Below are 22254 nucleotides of genomic sequence, written 5' to 3' on the forward strand. Positions count from 1 at the left end.
ATCGGGCTCACCGGAGTAGTTTTGGGTCACAGGTGCAGCAGCTCGGTTGGGCTCCGCTCTCAAGTTTTAGCTTTCTTTTTGGATTTTTAGTGTCAATATGGATATAGGGATGCTTAGAATCAAATTTTGAAGCGAAAGGGTGAAAAACTCACCTCCCCAGTGTCAGCGACGACTTCAGTGCAGTGGTGATGATGATCGGTTTTCCTTTCGATTGCCCTTCTTCTTCTTCTTCGGCGAGGTCTGTTGCGGCTAGAGTTAGGGTTTTTCTGGGAAGAGAGGTTAAATACCCTCTCCGGGTCGATCTTGGTCGTTTGTGTAAGGACACGTGGCCCATTCCCAACCATTGGATCGCTCTTATTTTGGGAACTACTATGGACCGCATGATCAGATTAAATTTGATTGTTCGATCTCGCCTGAAGAGAAAACGGATCTGGATCGTTCGTGCGTGCAGGAAAAAATCTTAGTCGTTGTATCCGTTGGCACGCAGATCATCCGTGTGGCTCCCTGTGTGGACGTGTGTCTGCATGTCTGCATGTCTGCCACGCGGCACACAACGACCGGCCGTGCTGCTTGCATGGCGGTCCACGTGGCCAAATTTATGTTATTTTTATTTTTATCCCAGTTTTTCAGATTTTTTTTCAAATATGTTCTTCTTTATTTCTACTTTTAATTTTTGAAAAAGTTTTCAAATACATCGAAAATATAATTTTCTTCAAAATTTCAATTAAAAATTAAAAATAAATTTTTTTCTAACAAAAAATGACGATAGCACTGCCGTAAAAAATAAATTGGAGAATATATCGATACCATCAATAAGAAAAAACTATGTTTTTTGGAATCGAGTCGTGACGATAGCGTTGCCGTAAAAAACAAATTGGAGTTTATCAACGACTCTATCGATGAAGTAAACTATTGAGACTTAAATTTCTTTAATTTTGGATTTATAATAATAATATGTTAATTTCTTAAATTTTAATCTCCATTTCAAAAGAACTTTCAGTAAGTATTATTTTCTCTAAATCAACTCGCAAAATATGGATTGACCTGCGAAACTGTTTTCAATAAAGCAAAAGTCCTTAGATTTTCCAGTTGAAATGAGATTTGATCAGTGATGTTCAAAATCAAGATTAAATTACCCTCTATTTCATGAATTAAAAATTTTGTGGGAAGAACATAATAAATCTAGGTTGATGTTCATGTGGGAAGTTCCCATGTCGTAGAGTTAATGAGTTGAAAAATTACTTTCAGATGGAGAACGTTATATCCTTACTCACAGGATTTAATGATTTGAAGACAATTACTTTGTCGGACTCAATTCCACCAATAAATAAAACACTTTCCCTTGTGGTTCAAGAAGAGTATCAGTCAGTCAGTAATAAACTTGAAGTTAATAGAGACGAATCAAGTGGCTTAAATGACATTCATGACAAAAGCTGATGACTTTAAAAGGCAAGGTTACGATGTTGTCTTTTTGCACTCCCTATAAAATCTATGAACACATAGTTGAGAGAGAGATGTTATAAAATATATAAACGTCCACCTGGTTATAAGTACAAAAACAAAAGCTTCGCAAATGCATATGCCAACCAAAAAATGGTTCAACAGGATTAATTTCAGCATGACGTTGGTGATTTTTTTCAGAATCTTTGTTCTTTTGAATATCAAAAGCTAATGGTGTACACTGTTGTCTAAGGAATTTGGCTACTGTAGTTAAGGATTTTAAGTAACCGAACAACATATTTGTCTCACTTAGAGCTATCTTTCTCTTTGTTTCTTTAAGCTTCAAGAATTTATCTTTGAAAAATTAGATAATTAATTCCGGTGTTTCAAGACATATTAGTTTAGTAGGTGCTGGTAAGTTTCTGTTCTCGAGATATATATATAGAATTTTGTTGTTACACTACCAAACAGTGTATTCCTATCAATTAATTTAGGAGGAGATGTTCAGATTTCACCAAACTTGTTACTAAAAAGAGTCTTGTTTGTGCCTCAATTCTAAGTTAATGTACTATTTGTTAGTGCTGTCGTTTGGAGTCAACTTTTATCCTGATCATTGGTGTTTCAGGACATGTATATAGCAAGATATACATTGGTTTAAGCAATATACATATACGTATATATCACCACTATAACAAAACTGTTATTTATCTAAATTTATCTAACTATGTTCAAAATTAGTTTAAAGGTTTTAATATAACTACATTACGTTTGTAAACATAGTAAAAACTATTTTTGGTCCTATAATTTAACTACTCTCAAAAATATGGAAATTTTTGTTAAAAATATGCTTTGTTTTTCTTAAATTATTATTTATTCTACGTCAACAATATTAAGAACTACTTAAATTATTTAAATATTAATATTAAAAAAATAAATTTAACACTCATTGAAAAATACAGAGCATTCATAATATCTCCAATCTCTTTTCTGTGTCTCCCACTGATTTATACCCTTTTGAATTTTGCTTTGTTCTCGTCGGCCTGACATCATGATTTATGGGTTGGGACATGTGATATACATGAAAATATATTATAACGTTAAAAAGGGTCGCTTGAGAAATGAGTTTAACAAATAGAAATATGGGTTCAAATGAGTACTAAATCTATCGCTTGATATATCTTTTATTATTTATTTAAAGAAATAAATTGAAATTTAATTTTAATAAGATTTAAATATAATAAATTATATTTTTGTTTTAAGTTGAGACGTTCTAATATAATTTTGGCTAATCTCAGTTTTTCCCTTCACTTAGACCATTATTGATTTTTTTTTTTTAGTCTTAGTCTTAATCTTTACTGATTTTTACAAAGGGAGAACAAAATTTCTCTTACTTAATTTTCAATGATATAATTAATATTGGTCTTTCTTCCAACTTGATAGAGGATTGAGTTGGACTAGATTATTATGATTTGTCCTAAATTGAACTTTACTATAGATTATGTATCCCATTATTTTAACATACTTTCTACGTGCACTATATTTTAGAAATGAGCTAGATGTGACATTTGGGCACGAATCACTAGGGTATCAAATGGATGAAGTTAAATTCATGTCTTTTGAATGTACATTTTAGAGTCATTATGCTTTATACTCTAAATTTTATTTGTCAATTCAAATATATATGGATACACAAAATAAAAAGACAAATTAATAATTAAGTTAAAGCAAAAAATAGTAATACTCAGAAAGAAGTTAATTAGACAAGATATATTGATTCAAAACATGTAATTAAATTAAAATGTATAAAATAATTAGTGTGAAATGTAACCAAGACGTATAAATGTTGGGCTAGCAATTTTCATAACTTTGTCCTCTTCCTCAAGCAACTCATTTAAGATTTTCGCTATCATATTCAATATTTCTTACGGATATTAGTTAATAGTGTATCTACCTAATCATATAATTTGTGTGTTTTTTTTTTTTTTTTCTTTCAAAAATACTAACAAGATATTTACCTCACATCTCTTAGAAAGCATAAAGGATTTTAAGAAAATAATATCAAGAAATTCTCTTTAAGAGTGTATATATATTAAACTCTTTAGAAATTTTAAATTTAACTTAAGAAAAAAAAAAAGATGATTAATATTCTTGACTTCTCAATTATTTTTTGTTTTAAGAAATAATATTTAAAAATTTAATAATTATTTAGTTATTAAGTTACAAGACTTTAATGATGTAATGAATCGAATATATTCGAAATTCAAAAGATAAAATGTAAGTTAGATCCCGTATAATATACTGTAACACAATATTTAATACTGATGCATATTTAAAAACAAAAAAATAAATAATTATTTTACATTCTAAATATGCGCAATACGTTTTTAAAATACATCTTTAAAAATAGCTTATCTAAATGGTAGAAGTAAGTTGTTGTGCAACATATTCACCCTGATATTTTAGTAATTTTTTTTCCCACAAATTTTCCATTTGTAAAGTACTTTAAAAATTATAAATAATTTCCACATATAAATACTTAAATACTTTTTTACGCAAAATCAGAAAAGAACAACACTTTTTTTCAATGTGATTTGTAACACTACACCACATCCTTGTGACACAATTCTTTTTATAACAATAATAAGAAAAAAAATATATATATATATTCTTATATGTATATTATTTTTTTTATTTTTTAAATATTTATATATGAATAAAAAGTAAATTTTCTTTTTATATTTTAATTAAAAATTTATTTATTTCTATATAATTATAAAAATTGTATATATGCATGAATCTAATTTTATCTATAAAAAAATAAAAATCTTTAACTAGAAAAGAAAAGTAGCCGAGTGGCCTGCAGCCTTTTTCCTCTTAGTTCTGATTCTACTTGGCAGCATATAAAAAGTATATCTCGTTTTTCATATGAAAACAATATATATTAATTTATGTACCATATATAATTTTTTAACAACATATAAAAATTAATACTATAGAAAAATAAATTTTACTTATATACAATTAGTATATTAATAAATTTTTACCAAAAATTCATATATACTTGTACATTATCAAAATAGAATCTCATATTTGAAGCATAACTCAATTCAAATACACATTTATATATATAGAGAGAGAGAGAAGAATATATTAATTATCAAACTGAAAAATAATTGGTATAAGTAATATATTTTCAAATATAGTCTGTGCGTAAAAATATATTTTGTTTATAAATGAAATAAAAAATATATTTACTTATCACTTATCTTATGACTCAAACCTCATATTAATTATGAAATTCAAACAATGGAGAAAAAAGAAAATGGTTGTCGTTTCAACGTCTTCTTTTCTACTCAATGTATCATGCGTTTATTTTCCCTCTTCTTCATGTCAACATTCCTCTCTCCATCTATAACACAAACAACCATTTTAAGCATGGAATGTTCCTTTATGCTTCTTCTTCTTCTTCTTTGCTTTTCCTCTTTGTTTTCTGCCTTTGCTTAAGCTGAACATCATTCTTATTCTTTCTTAAATAAACATCCGCAACGTGCATTAATCAGAGGAAAAATCCTGCTCAAGCAGCGGGGCCAAGAAAATAATAGAGGCATAGCCATGGACCCTGAAATTCTTGATGATGTCATCCGTCAATTACTTGGATGTAGAAGAAAACCTGGCAAGCTGGTGAATCTGTATGAATCTGACATCAGGAAACTTTGTGTGGTGTCCCGGAAAATCTTCTTAAGCCAGCCAAACCTATTGGAGCTTGACGCACCCATCAACGTATGTGGTATGTCCTTCCCCAATCCTCCAATGTGTTCATTCCCTCCTAAATACGATCGTTTTCAAGTGGGTTTTGAGACTTCCAAGCTTATATCTGGTGTGGGAGTGTTGTATAATTTGCAGAAATTTTGAATTTGACATTGATGTTGTGGAGGTTCTGGTTGAGATTGATGTTTGTTTCTACTGCTTCATTTTCTTTTCTTTTTTTTTTCCGCACGAATAAGTTCGTGTCTTATGAGCGAAATACATTTTTCTGATGATAAAAGCATAAAATACCTCTCACCGACAAACATAAGATAAAGTATGTTCCTTTCAAGTGGGACACAGGTCCTTTCTATTAAATCTAAGTCTCTGCAACTTTTTTGTGGTCACATATTCTCTTACCCAGCTTAGCAGAGTTGAAATTATGAATTCCTGCTGTGGAAACAGCCTTCCAAGTTCACATATTCTCAATTTCATAACTCTGCTTTTCATTATCCCTAGTTGATACCACTTCTTTGGATGTTCAAACCTTTTTTGTTACCTGGATACGCAAATGCTTTTGCTGGAGATCATGCATTTACACGGTTCTAGACCCTCCATTTTGTAATATAATACGTACATTGAGTGGTGTAGGACAATAGTACATTGAATATGAAATTGTATTTGAGGAATTTTGTTGGACATATTGTTTCAATAGCTACGTTGTCTGAGTACATGGAAGAAGAATAACTTGGGATGTGTGTCTTATTTTCTGTTTCTTATGTCATGCAGGAGATATTCATGGTCAGTATTCTGATCTTCTGAGGATTTTTGAATACGGTGGTTTTCCTCCTCGTTCCAATTACTTGTTTCTGGGGGATTATGTTGATCGTGGAGAACGAAGTCTTGAAACAATATGTCTTCTCTTGGCATTTAAAATAAAATATCCTGAAAACTTTTTTCTGTTGAGGGGCAATCATGAATGTGCCCGATTAAACCGTATTTATGGATTTTATGACGAGTGTAAACGAAGATACAGTCTTAGACTGTGGAAGATATTCACAAATTGCTTTGATTGCCTTCCAATGGCAGCTCTAATCGATAACAGGATATTATGCGTGCATGGTGGGCTTTCTCCCGAGTTACGAAATTTGGGTCAGATCAGGAATTTAGGCAGGCCTACTGATGTTCCAGAATCTGGTTTGCTATGTGATCTCTTGTGGTCTGATCCTTGTAGGTCCGAGGGCTGGGTTGAAAGTAAAAGGGGGGTCTCCTATGCTTTTGGTCCTGACATTGTAGAGGAGTTTCTTGAGAAGCATGATCTTGATCTAATCTGCCGAGCCCACCAGGTTTGATTCGCCTTGTTCTTCGCTTAAGGTGGTTGAGTGTGCCTTCCACTCACGACCTTTTCGTCGATATTGCAGGTTGTGGAAGATGGATACGAATTCTTTGCTGATAGAGGTCTTGTGACCATATTTTCAGCACCTAATTACTGTGAAAAGTTTGAGAATGCTGGTGCCATGATGAGCGTAGATGAGAATTTAGTGTGTTCTTTTCATGTATTAAAGCCTGTTTACACTCCTAGAATCAAGGTATATTCAATCTTTGTCTTTTGTCTTTTGTCTTTCTCATTCCCAGCTACATGGATTTTAACTCTGGACTAAATAACCACATCAATAATGTTCCAGAGGTTTTTCTGAGTCCTTGCCAACCTGCACAATCAAGATATCTCATGTTATTGAAATGGCAGACAGATGAAATGCCAGAGTGAAGTCAATGTCAGCAACTAAAATCAAATCTATTGTATATATGCTTCTTTGAAGAAATAATCTATCAATTATTTTATGTTCTGATAACAATTCACCTACTTTCAAATTACTGTAAAGTGTATAATAATAATATAATGTTTTTTATTATTTTTTAAACAATCATGTCAATTGCTTACCATCATTGTGCAAGCCAGAAACGACAAAAACGGTGTCGTTCGGAACAGATAACGTGTGGGCTGGGCTCTGAATTGGGCTAAAGCTTTCATTGTCCATAACAAAAATAATTTTATTTAACTTTTTTTTACATAAATATTTTATTCCATTAAAATCATTCCTTACAATAAGTTAGGTTTCAGTTCAAAGCAGACCTACTAAGAATTTATTTTGAGGTTTGAATTTATTTAATTCCAAGGTATAATTGTGTATTTTAACTTTCAATAACTAAAGTTGGAAGTTGGACCACTTTGATTTATATTATTTTGTCAATAATAAAAAATAGTATTTGTTATTAATTATCACAAGATGCCCCTTGACTCTTCTTTCTTATGCTTCCGCTATTTTGATGGTTATATTTTCATATTATTAAAACAAGAATAAATAAATCAAGATTAACCTTAATCCTGTTGTTTACCCTAAGATTTATTCTAAATTTCCAAGCATAAACTTGTTGCTCAATCCATCACATCACCATAACATAGAAATTACTTCAACCATCAACTAAAACTAACTGTATGAATGTGTAATACTTGTGATTATCATTGGGGAAATCGAAAACGCGTAATGCCATGTCATTGTCGTCTGTATCACACTCTTTCTACTAATAAATATATATATATATATATATATGGAAGACTGACCGCTGAATATCAATACCTATTGAAGACCCATGCAATGCCGGTTCCTTACTGATACTGTTGTCTTGTCTTTTTTTCATTATTTTTCCTTAAAAGCCAACATCTGATCGTCTTTCTCGATACTCAAGCAAGATACATATATATATATATATATACATATATATTGCTTTTAATGATATTTTTTTGTTAATTTGAAGTTGATGGGATTTCCTCATCAATAGTTATTAAATATTAGTCATGTTTTCAACTGTATATTTAAGTATTAGCTGTTACCATTTTAATTAAACATTTAACAAGATGTATCATAACTACAGTCTCCAAAAATTATTGATATAACGAAGCATGTGGTTGCTAGTAGAAATGGGATTGAATGAACGCAGGACCTCCATCTTATTACTCCACTTAAATATGAACTGATGTTGTTCTCTTGGTTTCTTCTTCTTTTTTTTTTTTTTTAATTTGTGAATAAAATAAACAGTATAAATTAAATTTTTCGTTATATTTCGTAATTACTTTTTAATCTTTATTTATTTTTGTATTTGATTTTTCATTTGCTTATTATATATTTATAAAGTTCCTAAAATTTGACGTTAGAAAATCTATATGTATCTAAGAAAATAAAACACGTGGCATTTCTCATTTAAATTAAAAGTAATAATATACTTCAATTTTTAAATAAAAATATACTTAAAAGTGATAATATTTATAGCAGGTATCTATTTAATTTCTTGAAAGCATAAATCTAATTTTTAATTTTTAATTAACTCCAAATATATATATATATAGTTATCTATTTAAAATTTTAATTGATTATAAATTCTATAATTATGTATTATTTAAACTTTTGATTCTCTATTTCACAATCCACACTCCATTTATCTTTTAAATCTTTTATAAGAAAGTAAAATGAGTATCGAGATAATTTATTATAGTTCAATATAATTTTTTTATATTTTATTAAAAATATTTGTGATTCTGTAGTGGTTATATATATAATAAATAATATTTTATATAAATAATTTTTATAATTTTTTAAACTCATGTTCTGCGAGTAGCAAAGAGAAAAAATTCAATTTATTTAAAACAATTAACCTTTGACAAATGCCTCTATTTTCAGCTGATATTAAATAATTTAATTATGTCATCATTTAATTGTAAAATAATAAACAAGAGGTAATATTGTAATATAATTTACTTACAAGTTACAAAAAAACTGCTAACGTACTTTCATAATAAGTAAAGAAACATATTTTAATTTGTAAAATAATCATGTTATTATTTTAGAAATAAATTTAATTTTAATTATATTCGAATAAGACGCCTGTATAATTTGTTCTAAAAAACAAATTATTAACCAGCAGGTATGACTCTGGGAAAGCTTTCGTGTTTCATTTTTCCTTTTCTGTAAGTGGGACAGAAGCATATCTTCAACGGGTGATGATTATATATGTATATATATTTATATAATAGATCTATATGAAGTTTATGATCGAACTATATATATCTGTATCCAAATAAAGGAAGCTTAATAAGATATAATAATTAATTTATAATGAACGATGTTTATTAAAGCCTCTTCCTCTCTCTTTACTTTGTATTATATAAATATATATATATATATATATATTCATATATAAAGTCAAAAGTATTTTATAATGAACGATGTGAAAGCATTGGGCCAACCACAAATTAACCTACGCTCACACGTAATCTCATTCGCTCCTGAAAATTGGCTGTAACAAAATCCATATCAATGCTACAAAAAAAATTCTCTGTAATATATATTAATATCACTATAATCCATATTTGATTGAATAAAATAGTTTAGTTTTTAGATATTAACAAAATCTTTTAGACTTTAGGGTACATTTCATACCTCCTAGTATAATAAGAATAATGGAAGGTAGTTGAGTATGGCTGAGTTCTATGTTCATCTTTCTATATCTTTGATATACTTGGATAAAAAAGAAATAAAATAGCATAAAATCCATGTAATTTTTTTTCTTTGTTAATAATGACATCATTGATGACGATGATAAAAATAATAACGTTGATGATGATAATGGCAAAAGAAAAGGTTTGAATTAGAGAATTGTGGCAATGAAGATGATGATGGTAAGGTAATAACAATAACAAAAGAGGTGATACAGGTAGCAATGGCGAGATGGTGTAAGGGTTGATACGGGTAGCAATGACGAGATGGTGTTGCTGGTAGGATTTGAAACAAGATGGACTCTACAATTGCTTGTGACGACAATAGTGATAATGATTACAGTGAAAATAAAAATAATAATGGGAACAATGATGTAAATAATGATGATGACATAAAAAATAATGGTATAAAAGAGGCAGGATTAATTGTTGCAGTAGCAACAATGATAGTGGCTATACTACTATGGTGTGTATGTTTAATATTTGATCACTGTATCACTGGTAATAACAATAGAGATAAAAGTAATAACAAAAGAGTTCTTGTTAAGAGATAGATATGGAAGATTGAAAAAAAAAGAGCATTTTAAATATTTTAGAGCGCTACACTATTGCATACTAGTAAGCGTATAAGATTAAAACTAAAAGTAGATACCGAAAGTTGTATTTTGTAATACCCAGTTGGAGCACCAACTGGGTACAAATATATATATATATATATATATAATATATTAATTAATTAAGAAAAAAGAGAAGAATGTAGAGAGAAGGAGAACAAACCAAGCGACAATATATACATATGTATATATATATATAATGAAATAGTAGAAAAAAAAAAGAGAAAAAAGAAAGAGAGGAAGAGAGCTAAGTTCGAGTGGGCGAAAGAGGAGGTCGAGTTGAGTGAAGATCGGGGCCGAAAGAGTGAAGTGAAAGGAGGAGCCTTGGCTGCGTGAGGAGGAGGAGTGAGCGGCAGTCGAGGAGGTGAGACGGGCAGAAAGGGGAGACGTCGTGGGAAGAAGAGGAAGAAGAAAAAGAAAAGAAAGATGAAGAAGATGAAGATGAAGAAAAGAAGAATAAAGGAAAAAAAAGGGGAAGAGAAGAAGAAAGAAAAAAATCATGGTCAGGTTAAGAGAGAAAAAGGAGAAAGAGAGAGAGAGAGAAGAAAAAGAAGAAGAAGAAGAATAAAGGAAAAAAGAAAGAAGAAGAAGAAGAAGAAGAAAGGAAAAAAAAAAAAGAAAAAAAGAAGAAGAAGAGTTATGGGAAAAGAGGAAGAAGAAAAAGAAATTAAATTAAATTAAATTAAGGAAGAAAAATGGAAGGGTGGCGACCAAATATGATGTTAGTGCGCTGCATGCAACAACGCGCGCTGATTCAATTATCAGTGTCTGACATTTTTGGTGACACGCATATGATGACGCATGGTAGCGTTAGCGACCGGGACCGTGTTTCCAAAGGTAAAATCTATTTCTAATTTCGCATAATATAGTTTCTAAAATTATTCATAATTTAATTTATGTATTTTCTATTATAAAATAGGAAAATTATCCAAATGGTATTTGAAGTTTTGAGAGGACCATAGAACGAGTTATAAAGGATTCCCAAAGCTTTCATGATCACATCGTATGTAAGAATTATGTATATTCTGTACGAATATATAAATTATATATTTATATAAATGTGTATATGTATAGTGCATTATGTGTGAATGTTTAAATACTTGTGTAGTATAAAAAGAATATAATTATTATGTCTAATTTATATTTATTTGTGTTCATGTATGTGTATATATATATATATATGTTGTTACGCATGTATGTGTATATATATAAAAATATATGATGAATATGATATGAATTGATAAGAAAAGAATTAATAAGAACAAATACGTGAATAAATATATATATGATATGTTGTGTGTGATTGTGTGTACGTATTTAAGTATGAACATGTGCGTATGTATCTGTAGAAATTGTGTGTGTGTGAATATAAATATATATTTTGTTTGAGACATGTAGTGAAAATACATGTCTGCATTATAATATATATGTGTGTGTATTAAAATGTGTGTACATATGTTATGCATCTGAAATGTATAACCAGTGTGTGTACGTATGAAATTTGGGTGCACTGTACTAGCTACGTGATCTGGTGTAGATGTATGGTGCATTATACTTGTTGTGTGATCTGGTACAGTTGCATGAGAAATCTAAGTATCATGTGTCAGCTGTGTGATCTAATACAAAATGATTCAGAAAGTGTTTTGAAACGTATGGTCCTTATGTGCACGATGATATCGTATATTTTTTGTGTATGTCTTTGTGTTTAATTATGTATAGAAATTAAGATTTTAAGTAGGAAAAAAGTGAATTAAAAATGAGAGAAATTTGAAAAGAATGTAGAGTGTAAGGATCCTGAATACCTACTCATTTAGTCTGAATCGAAGAGGGGAGGATGTGTGTGTGGCTAAAGTTCAGTAGGAATGGTGAACTTGTACATGGATAGAGTTTGAAACCTAATCCAGACACGGATAGGTGTTTGTGAGTGGGTCACCTAGCAAACGTAATTGTGTTGTGGTTAATGTGAGATTTTATGTGTGTATTATTCATGCGATGTGGGATTTATTTCGTCTCTCCTTGATGACGATATAAACAGCATCGTGCGATAAAACATTAGATGTGATATTTCGAGTGTATTGTGATATTTCGAGTGTGAGTGTGATTTAAAAGGAGAATAAGAATTAGGTTAAAAGAGTGAGGATTAGAATGTGTTTCGTGTGATCATTTGTTTTGTTGTGTATTTGATTGTAATGCTTTGTTTGACATTTTCTTGATTATAAATATTATTATATTTTACATATTGCGTGAGTATATGTACGTAAATCTCCATTATATGATCATTTTTCTTATTGAGCTCGTGAACCTCACCCAAATTCACCTCGATTCAGGTTAGAGGAGAAGAGAAATAAGTCCAATATCAATAGAAGATGGTGAAGAAATCCTTGTTAATTTTTATTTTAAATTTGTAAATTAATTTAGATGTCTCAATTATTGTAAACACATAATTATTTTATCACAAGATATGTGTATTAAAGTGTAGTTTTGCTGTGTATTTAATATTTATTTGTTCCACTAGTTTGAAATATTATGCTAACGTCTATACCCACAAATATTGGAGTTTGAGATGTTATATACTTGATGGACAAATTCTCTAAAATAACGAAAAAATATAATAAAGATTAGTATATATTTGTGGACTTATATGATTAATGACTACGATCAAAAGTGAAATTTCTCAATTGTATTTAGAATGATTACTAGAATTTTTTATAATAGTAATTGCATCTTTTTTCTTTTAAAATAACTCTTAAAAATTCATGTTTAATCTTCATAACCAGTTTTTATCCATCTTCAGCTTTTATTTATCATGTACTTAAAATCAAGTTTACATTAAAAAATACAATATATAATAATAATTATTTTTTATTGTTATTATTTTCATTATAGTTCTCAATTCTAGTTCTAGAATACAAAGGGTATGTAAAAGCCCAAAAATAGGAGAATAAAATTATACTGAATTTTATAAATTAGTGAAAACAGTTTAGAGTTTAGGGTGACATTTCTTGCACAGTTTGTTTAAAACGTCCAATAAAACTACAAGAATGCCCTTAAAGAATATAAATGAAAAAAAATAATAAAGAAAACTAATATGATCAATCTTTGCTCGAAACTGGAAAAATAAAAAGGCAATTTTTTGGCTAATTTTCTTACTGTTCTGAATCTGAATCTTGATCATACTGATCTAAAATAGTTAGTAATAAAAGGGGTGAACTACACTAACTCAGTAAGTGTAATGACTTTGGAAATTCTAAAGGAAATAAATTATAAATTTAGTATATAAGCAAAATAAATAGTTATTGTTTATATTCCTTACACAATAACTGACACAATAACTGAAAGTACCAAATAGGACTTACGGGAATAACCCTTCTAAAAGAACAACTAATAACTAAAGAAATAAATTAAAAATAAACAACTGAACGTCCTACTCACAACCCTCTTGTGGATCGGACTTCGGATCCCGATCCTCTTGATATGAAATAGTTAATAAAAGGATGAACTACATTAGCCTAGTAAGAATTTCATGCTACTCACCGATACAGAAATGAAGGTTGGTAGAAACAATAAAAATAACTAATGGAGCTCTTAATTTAAGTAAATTCTTTTATCATAAATAAAATCATTTACCGTCTACTTACTGTAGCGAGATTTACAAAAAAAAAAAACTTATAGAGTCAATAACATAACACATATCATAATTTCATATGCAATCGGTTGGAATAATAATTTTCTCTTTTATCAACCTACTGGTATCCATGGGGGTTCATATGGATGTCCCCACAATGCGTGAATCTTTTCCTTTATCATTTCCAATTAACGAGTTGTCCCCATACCCCGTCCGGTATGAGCGCCAAATTATTAAACATCGATACCTCATCTGGTATGAGAATAAAACGGGTCATCCACATACTCCGTCCGGTATGAGGTAACATTCATGTTAGGGTTCCCTATGTACCCAGTCTGTTTACCATCTCCTAGGATATCTAGTAAGGTTATCATTTCATCTATCCATTTAATTCAATAATTTCTCATTTACATTTAATTTCCAGTTTTCCAATTCAACCGTAATCCATAAAATAACAAAACATGCATCAAAGAAATACAATTGCATCCCAGTTTCTTAAATTTAACTGTAATCCCATAAGGCAAGCAATACATGCATTCAAACTATAAAATTAATCAATCAGGTATTGTCATGCATTCAAACTGTAAAATCAATCAACAGGATCAATCAGTGAATATTTTCAGTTCTGCCTCCATTAGTAACTCATAATTAATTATGGATATTTTCTAAATTACACAAAATACTATATTATTATTAACTAGACTTCAATTCCATAATAAAGAATAAGGTGATGAATTATTACTCTAATTGATGCCTGAAATGCTAAATTAGTTGACTGCGCCTACTAGCAGTCTCCGAGTTCCTTAAATTTTTTTAGGGATTAAAAAGTGCTTTAAGTACCTAGAAATATCCCAAAAAATAAAAAATCAGTGTTAAGAACCCTTTTTGGCCAATTTCAAAATTCTGGCACGGCAGCTCTGCCGTGCTCCAGCAACGGTTCGCCTCGGATCGGCTATTTTCGGCCGGTTTTGTATCAATCCATGCGAGAAAATACGTTAAGGGGTCTCGGTTGGCTCAAAAAAATTAAAAAATCGACACTTACCGGTGGTGGGGTTCTCCAGTGCGGCGACTCCGCTGGCTCACCTTTGCGGTTAAGTATTTTACTTCAGTCAACCTGTAGAGAAGGAAATGGTGATTATGATAGTGGAAAAATTACGCAAAACGAGAATCGAGAAGGGCCTTATCGAAGGCCTTTTTTGTAATTTCCCACGACGACTTCACCAGTCTTTACTTATAATTTTCGGTCAATTCGTTGGTCTTTTTGCTTTGATTTTGCTATGAGGGTGTTTAAAATTGAATTTCGAGTAAAAAAATTTTTTTTTTACCTCTTTTGATGGTCGAAAGTGGCTCTGGCACAGCAGCGGGCGGCTTCCTTCTCAGTGGCTGGCTTTTCTTCTCCAGCGAAGGTGCCTGCTGGCTAAGGTTACGGTTTGGTATGAAAAATGTTATTTATATTCGTCCTCTTTTAATCTAAACCATCTATCGCGCTTGATCTGGACTGTCCAATCACAATTAAATAGGGAGTGAATTTAGACCGTCCATCGCAATTTGATCTGGGCTGTCCGACCACGTTTAAATATTAAGTAGATCTGGGTCATTCATCACGTTAAATCGTGGTCGTCTGATCGCATCTAAGGGAACAGATCCAGACTATCCGTGCACGTGGGAACAGATCTTGACTGTCTGATCGTGGGCACACGGATCGCCTACGTGGACTCCCGCGTGGTACCGTGTCAGTGTTCCTCGCCATGCGGTGCACTTCAATTCGTCAAGACTGCTGACTGGGCGTCCTACGTGACACAATATTTTTAAATTATATTTTGACTTCTAGTTTTTGAATTTTCTTTAAAAAATACATCTAAAATCCAAAATTTCACCTATTTTTTCCAGAATTATTTTCATTTTCATCCTCTATATAATTTTCTCCAATTTTACATTAAATAATAATTAAAAAATAAAAAATTAAATTATATATATTAATTTGAATATTACAAATTAAATTCCGGGTATTACGCTCCCCCTTAAAAGAAATTTGGTTCCTCAAATTTGTCTCTCTCTCACTCAATCAAATAGTTAGGGATATTGGGCTCTGAAGTCTGATTCTAGCTCACATGTGGCCTCTCTCGGTGTGTGATTCTACCATATGAGCTTAATAAAGGGAATTTTTCGGTTGCGGAGTATTATGCTCTTTCGGTCCACAATATCGACTGGTATTTTCTTATAAAACAAATCCTCCTGGAGTGAAAGAGGCTCGTGGGCCAAGATGTGAGAGGGGTCCGGGTTATACTTGCGTAGCATGGACACATGAAATATATTATGGATTTTGAAAAGTTCTTGAGCCAGTGTCAGTCTATAGGCGACAGTGCTAATTATGTCTAAAAATTTAAATTGACTAATAAACCGGGGATTTAGTTTCCCCTTCTTGTTAAATCTACTGATTCTTTTGAAATGAGTGACCTTAAGGAATACCCAATCATCTTTCTCAAATTTCAGATATCTCATCCGAGTATCCGCATAACTCTTCTTCTTGCTCTGAGTCGTCTGAATATTCTTCCTGATCTTAACTATTTTGGCTATAGTCTCCTCTATAAGATTTGGGTCGAACAGTTTTTTATCATCCACTTCTTCCCAACATATCAGCAATTTGCATGGGCGGCCATACAATGCCTCGTACAGAGCCATGCCAATACTTACTTGATAGTTGTTGTTGTAGGCAAACTCTATTTGTAGCACCCGGAAAGGAGGAAAAAAAAAAAAAAAAAAAGGGCCACGTCAGCAGCCACGTCAGCAGGCCCGGTCAGCAGTCCCGGCCAACCGGGGCCTGCCACGTGGCAAGACCGCGTCACTCCGAAAGGAGCCACGTTGGCGATCCGCGTGGGTGCGATCCGACGGTCCAGATCAATCGCGCGATCGGACGGCCCAGATTCAATCGCACGGACGGCCCAGATTCAATAAAAAACGAACGGCCCAGATTAAAACGAAATGAACGGCTGTGATCAAAAGGCAAGGGGTTATAAATAGAACCCCCACACCAGACCACAAACCCTAGCCGCCCGCCGCTCGCCGGAGAAGACGAACCAGAGGCCGACCGCCGCCACCCGCCGCCGCACCGGGGAAATTTCCGACCGCCGATCGAGGTAAATTTCATACCCCCGACTCGTTTTTCTCCGCTGATTCCTCCTATGGCCAAATTGAGGCCGAAATCCCGGCCAAACGGCCGGAATACGCGGCCGAAACCCAGCAGCGCCGCCGCGCCCCTCTCGGTTTTTTACCTCCGACGAGGTCCTTCCCGGCCTCCGTTCGATGCAATTTTTATATCACCGTGATCACCATTCTTTTCTCTACAGGTTGACCGAAGCCGAATCACCAAAACACGAACCTCGCCGGAGAGCCGCCGTACCGAGAGCGCCGCCGCCGGTAAGCTCTGCTTTTCCGTGATTTTTGGCCCCCCGGGGGCCCTAGGGTTGTTTTCTGACAAGGACCAATGCGAGTGTGGCCGAATTCGGCCGAAAACAGCCAACCCGAGGCGACTCGCCGCCGCCAGCGGCGGCGCCGTCGCCGGAGCACGGCGGAGCCGCCGTGCCGGAGTTGCGATTTGGTCCGAAAGGGGCCCTGGGCCTAATTTGGATTTTTTTGGAACACGTGCAGGTACTGTTAGTGTGTTTCAGTTCCCCGGGAAAAATTCAGGGAAAATTAGGGACGGCCTGCAGGCGCACTGTGAATCGTATTCGGATCCCGAAAACAAGTAAGGACCCCTCACCCTATTTCCTATCACGGTATTAAAGTTCAAAATGATAAAACGGTATTTCTTGAATTAACGCATGTGTGAAATTGCTTAAGGTTGCTAATGGAGCCCGAGTCTAGTGTGATTGATGATTTACTGTTATTTGGCCTGTTTTACAGCTTTAAATGCATTATGGGGTTTGATGTGTTCATTTTATAGTTTCGAATGCATATATTACTGTTTTATTAATTATGGGTTGAATGACTGAAGAAGTGATACTGTATGTTGTCTGTTCGGCATGAATTACGATTTGCTTGTTTAAATGTGAATTGATGATGCTTATTGAGGAAAAGGGAAATGAAACATTGTATAGACTGATAATTGTATGATGGGGTCAGCCTGACTAGATATCCTGGGAGATGGTGGACGGACCGGGTCCGTAGGGAACCCTACCGGGATTGTGGTCTCACATACCGGACGGGGTATGGAGATCTTATGGTTTTGGCGCCCATACCGGACGGGGTATGGGGACGGCCCGTTTTCACCCTCATACCGGACGGGGTATTGAGGTTTATGGTTTTGGCGCTCATACCGGACGGGGTATGGGGACGGCCCTGGAAACTGATTATGAATGTTAAAGGTTAACGGGTAGCGGGACCCCTAGGGACCCCCATGGATACTAGTAGGCTGGTAAATGAGAAAATGATATGTTGTATAATGATTGAATTACAAAAGGCGTGATAAGTGCTATGTTTTACAGCTTATATTATTCCATGATTGTGATAATGTTATTATTTTTCTTATATTGTTTTCATAAATTCCACCGAGGTAAGTGGATGGTAAAGGTTTTCATGTTAATAAACGAGTTTATTGTAAATTATGCTCCATTGGTCTTTTTGTGTTTTTCTACCCACCTTTACCTCCGTGACGGTGAGATATCGTGATGTTCTTACTGGGCTAGTGTAGCTCACTCCTTATTTAACCATTTCAGATCAGGAAGGCATGGTTCCCGAGCCCGTTCCGCAGGAGGACGACGAAGGGGATGCCTAGAGACTCTGTAGTCATACTCATAGTTTTATTTTCGAGTTTCTCTCTTAGTTAGTTTAATCTTTTATATTTTAAGTACGTTTCTGGTTTTTCGTGTAAGGGATGTTAACTGAAATTTTGATCTCGCTTCCGCATTTGATATATTTAAATACTCATTTCATTTTAATGTTTCCGGGGTCGTTACACTATTAGTAGTAAATGATTATCACAGTGGCCCCCGAATTCAAGAACACAAGCTCGGAGCATATTCTTAAGTGTGCGAATCATCCTTTCTTATTGTCAATCGATCTGGGGTGGAATGTAATACTAAGAGACAGTTTTGTTCCTATGGCGTGCTCAAAACTAGACTAGAATCGAGAAGTGAACTTGGTGTCCTTGTCGGACACTATTGTCACTGACACTCCATGTAATCTGACTATCTCCTAGATATACATTCTTATTAACTTATCCAAGGGATCAGTCATCCTGATAGCTAAGAAGTGGAAAGACTTGGTAAGTCGGTCAACAATTACCCAGATGACATCATTTCTTGAGCGTACCCTAAGCAATCCTATCACGAAATCCATTGTGATATATTCTCACTTCCACTCTAGAATTGGTAATGGTTGAAGTAGCCCGCTTGGGTATTGATGTTCTACCTTGACCTGTTGACATACCAAACACTTAAAAACAAAGTCGACCACATCTCTTTTCATCCCGTTTTACCAAAATCAGGGTCGCATACTTTGATATATCTTAGTACTTCCAGAATACATGGTAAACTTTGAACTATGAGCCTCTGTCATGATGCCTCTTTTCAACTCACTGTCATCTGGAACACACATCCTGTCTTAAAATTTAAGCAACCCATCAGTAGAGACTCAAAATTCTGAATTAACTACATGTTCTGCATCTTTCTTGAGGGCTGATAAGGTGGAATCGATGGACTAAACTTCCTTTATTCTTTGGATCAACTCAGGTTGAACAGTCAGATGGGCCAAACATGTGACTCTCTTTAGGTCCTGAAGTCGTACCTATTGTGCGACCCATATTTTTCAGCATTTTGAAACTATCAAGTGAGTTAATATACCCGTACTTTTCCTACTGAGTGTGTCGGCTACTATATTACCCTTACCAGGGTGATATAAGACTGGGCGTCCTACGTAGTACAATTTTTTTAAATTACGTTTTGACCCTATTTTTCTAAATTTTCTTTCAATACTCCCAAAACCTAAATTTTCACCAATTTTTTCCAAAATTATTTTCAATTTCATCATCCATCTAATTTTCTCCCATTTTGTATTAAATAATAATTAAAAAAATAAAAAATTAAATTATATATATTAATTTGAATATTACAAATTAAATTCCGGGTATTACAGTAAGAATATCAATGTCTTACCACTGATACAGAAAATCAAAAGTTTATAGAAATCGTAAAATAACCAATTGAGCTCATTTTTTTAATAAAACTCATTTAACTGAAAATATTAATTTCTTTAACTCACTTGTAAGTTCCAAGATGTCATTTATGAAGATAAGAATCAAGATAGTAATCTACACTACGTATTCTAAAAGACATGTAACAATTAACATTTTATTATTCCCCAAAGCTGGGTTCGAACTTATTCACCTTTATCGTGTTAACTTGTCTATCGGTGTTGCTGGGGGTCCATAGGGGTCTCCACTACACGTGGACCAAATATGTATTTTATTAATCAAACAATCGTCCTCATACATTGTCTAGTAATGGGCGACCAAATATACAACCGTTTCAATACCCCGTCCGGTACAAATGTAATCAAAATAATTTTCAATCTCTTTCAGTATATGACTTCTTAGTCCCGTTCGACTGAGGACAATATCCACTGTAGGGTTTACCTTATGCACCAAGTCTGTACGCTATTTGTTAAGTCACCCAGTAAACTCTTTTTATTTATTATTTAGTCCTAAGGGCCCGTATATCTATATCACAACCACATGCATTCACATTTTAAGGTAAGTACATGAAATAGGAATACAGTATACCGATAGAAACATAGTAAACACACAACTAGTAACAGAGAAAACGTATAGGGGGACCTTACCGTGTTCGCCATAAAATTCAGAATAAACATATCAAAATAAATCGTAAAGTGAACGAAATAGTATAATAACAACTGTAGGGATATTAACTGCAATTAAGAACTCAAATAGACAGAAATTGACCGGTTACTTGCTCCACTGACAACTTGTACTTTAATCAATTAGAGAACTGCAGATTAACTAAATATTTTGTTTATTTATTAGTTTAGCTTCAATTTTACAGAAAAAGAAAAAAGAGAGAGAGATTTTTACCCTGGGTCGGTGTCTCGAATACCACTTTTTTCACTACATTTTCCGACGATTTTCAGTTCCTAGATTTCTTGAGTTTTTTTGCTAAAACAAATCTTACGTCAAAATTATATGGAAATACGAAAAAAATGGTCAAAAAGGGCAAAAATCTTATCGGGAGGTCGATTTAGGATTCCAGCGTGGCGACACCACTTTGCTCCGCCGCTAGTTCCTCCTTCTACGGTGGCTCCTCCTCTCGGTCAGGCCATTTTTGGTCGGTTCCTAATAAAAACATATTTAAATCATGATTAAGGAATTGATAGAAAAAGGGAAAAAATCAACGCTTGCCAATGGTTTTGGCTTTCTAGTGCGGTGGCTTTATCGAGTTGCATCGTTTCTTCCTCTCAGTCGCGACTTTTCTTCGGCTACTCTGCACTGAATAATACATCAGATGGCCTAGGGTCGAGAAACAGAAAGAATGGGAAAGGATTTTGGGTTCATTGGAGTGTTTTTCGATTTTGGGTGCAGCGGCTCAACTGAGCTCCGCCCTCCATTTATTGCTTTTTTTCGAGTTTTCCTGCATTAAGAAGTGTTTTGGGTGGCTTAAAATAGAAAAATGAAACAAACAGGAGAGAATCGCACTTACCGACATTGATTTGGTCTCCGATGCGGCTGTGATGGTGGTTGGGCTTCCCTTCCAGTCGCCTGTTTTCTTTTTCATCGACGAGCAGGTGTGCGGGTAGGGTTAGAGTTTTGGTAGAAAATGAGTTTAAATACTCCCATTCTTTCGATCTGAGCCCTCTATCCGGGTTCTCGTGGTGCCTTATCAGCCATCTGATTTCGACTAATACGAGAATAAATTTAGGTCGTTCGATGAAAGGCGTGTGAACCATCCGATCGTGCCTAATGGAGGAATTGATCTAGGTTGTTCATGCGCGCGGGAGTGAGCACGAGCCGTTGGATCGCTGGGCACGTGGATCACCCACGTGGAGCCCGTGTCAATGTGTCTGCCACGCGGTGTGTTCTGATTCGTCATGTTGCTGACGTGGCTGTCATACGTGACAGTATTTCTCCTTTTGTGATTTGGCCATTGTTTTCAAACTTCCTTTTAAATACACTCTTATTCTATTCACAATTTTGTCATATTTTTTAAAATTATTTTTAAAATAATTCAAAACTCATATTTTTCAAAAAATTCTAAAAAAATTAAAATTAA

At 33.5% G+C, this 22254-nt stretch overlaps 1 protein-coding gene across 1 annotated transcript; it reads left to right on the plus strand.

Annotated features, from left to right (window-relative positions):
• The first annotated feature begins 4859 nt into the window (after positions 1 to 4859).
• Positions 4860 to 7109, plus strand: LOC110815866 (serine/threonine-protein phosphatase PP1-like). The gene is made up of 4 exons (XM_022043838.2): positions 4860 to 5227; positions 5974 to 6530; positions 6606 to 6773; positions 6870 to 7109. The coding sequence occupies exons 1-4, from the start codon at positions 5053 to 5055 to the stop codon at positions 6879 to 6881; spliced, it is 912 nt and encodes a 303-aa protein (XP_021899530.1). The 5' UTR covers positions 4860 to 5052; the 3' UTR covers positions 6882 to 7109.
• The last annotated feature ends 15145 nt before the right edge of the window (positions 7110 to 22254 follow it).

The sequence above is a fragment of the Carica papaya genome, chromosome 3, assembly GCF_054855325.1.
Source record: "Carica papaya isolate Zhongbai chromosome 3, ASM5485532v1, whole genome shotgun sequence".
In the NCBI taxonomy this organism is placed as follows: domain Eukaryota; kingdom Viridiplantae; phylum Streptophyta; class Magnoliopsida; order Brassicales; family Caricaceae; genus Carica; species Carica papaya.

What these genes read in the sequence shown, in the direction of transcription:
- LOC110815866 (XM_022043838.2), top strand. Translation starts at nt 5,053, where the DNA reads ATGGACCCTGAAATTCTTGATGATGTCATCCGTCAATTACTTGGATGT. An exon ending in CGCACCCATCAACGTATGTG is followed by an intron (nt 5,228 to 5,973) that starts GTATGTCCTTCC and finishes TATGTCATGCAG; the next exon opens with GAGATATTCATGGTCAGTAT. An exon ending in TAATCTGCCGAGCCCACCAG is followed by an intron (nt 6,531 to 6,605) that starts GTTTGATTCGCC and finishes TCGATATTGCAG; the next exon opens with GTTGTGGAAGATGGATACGA.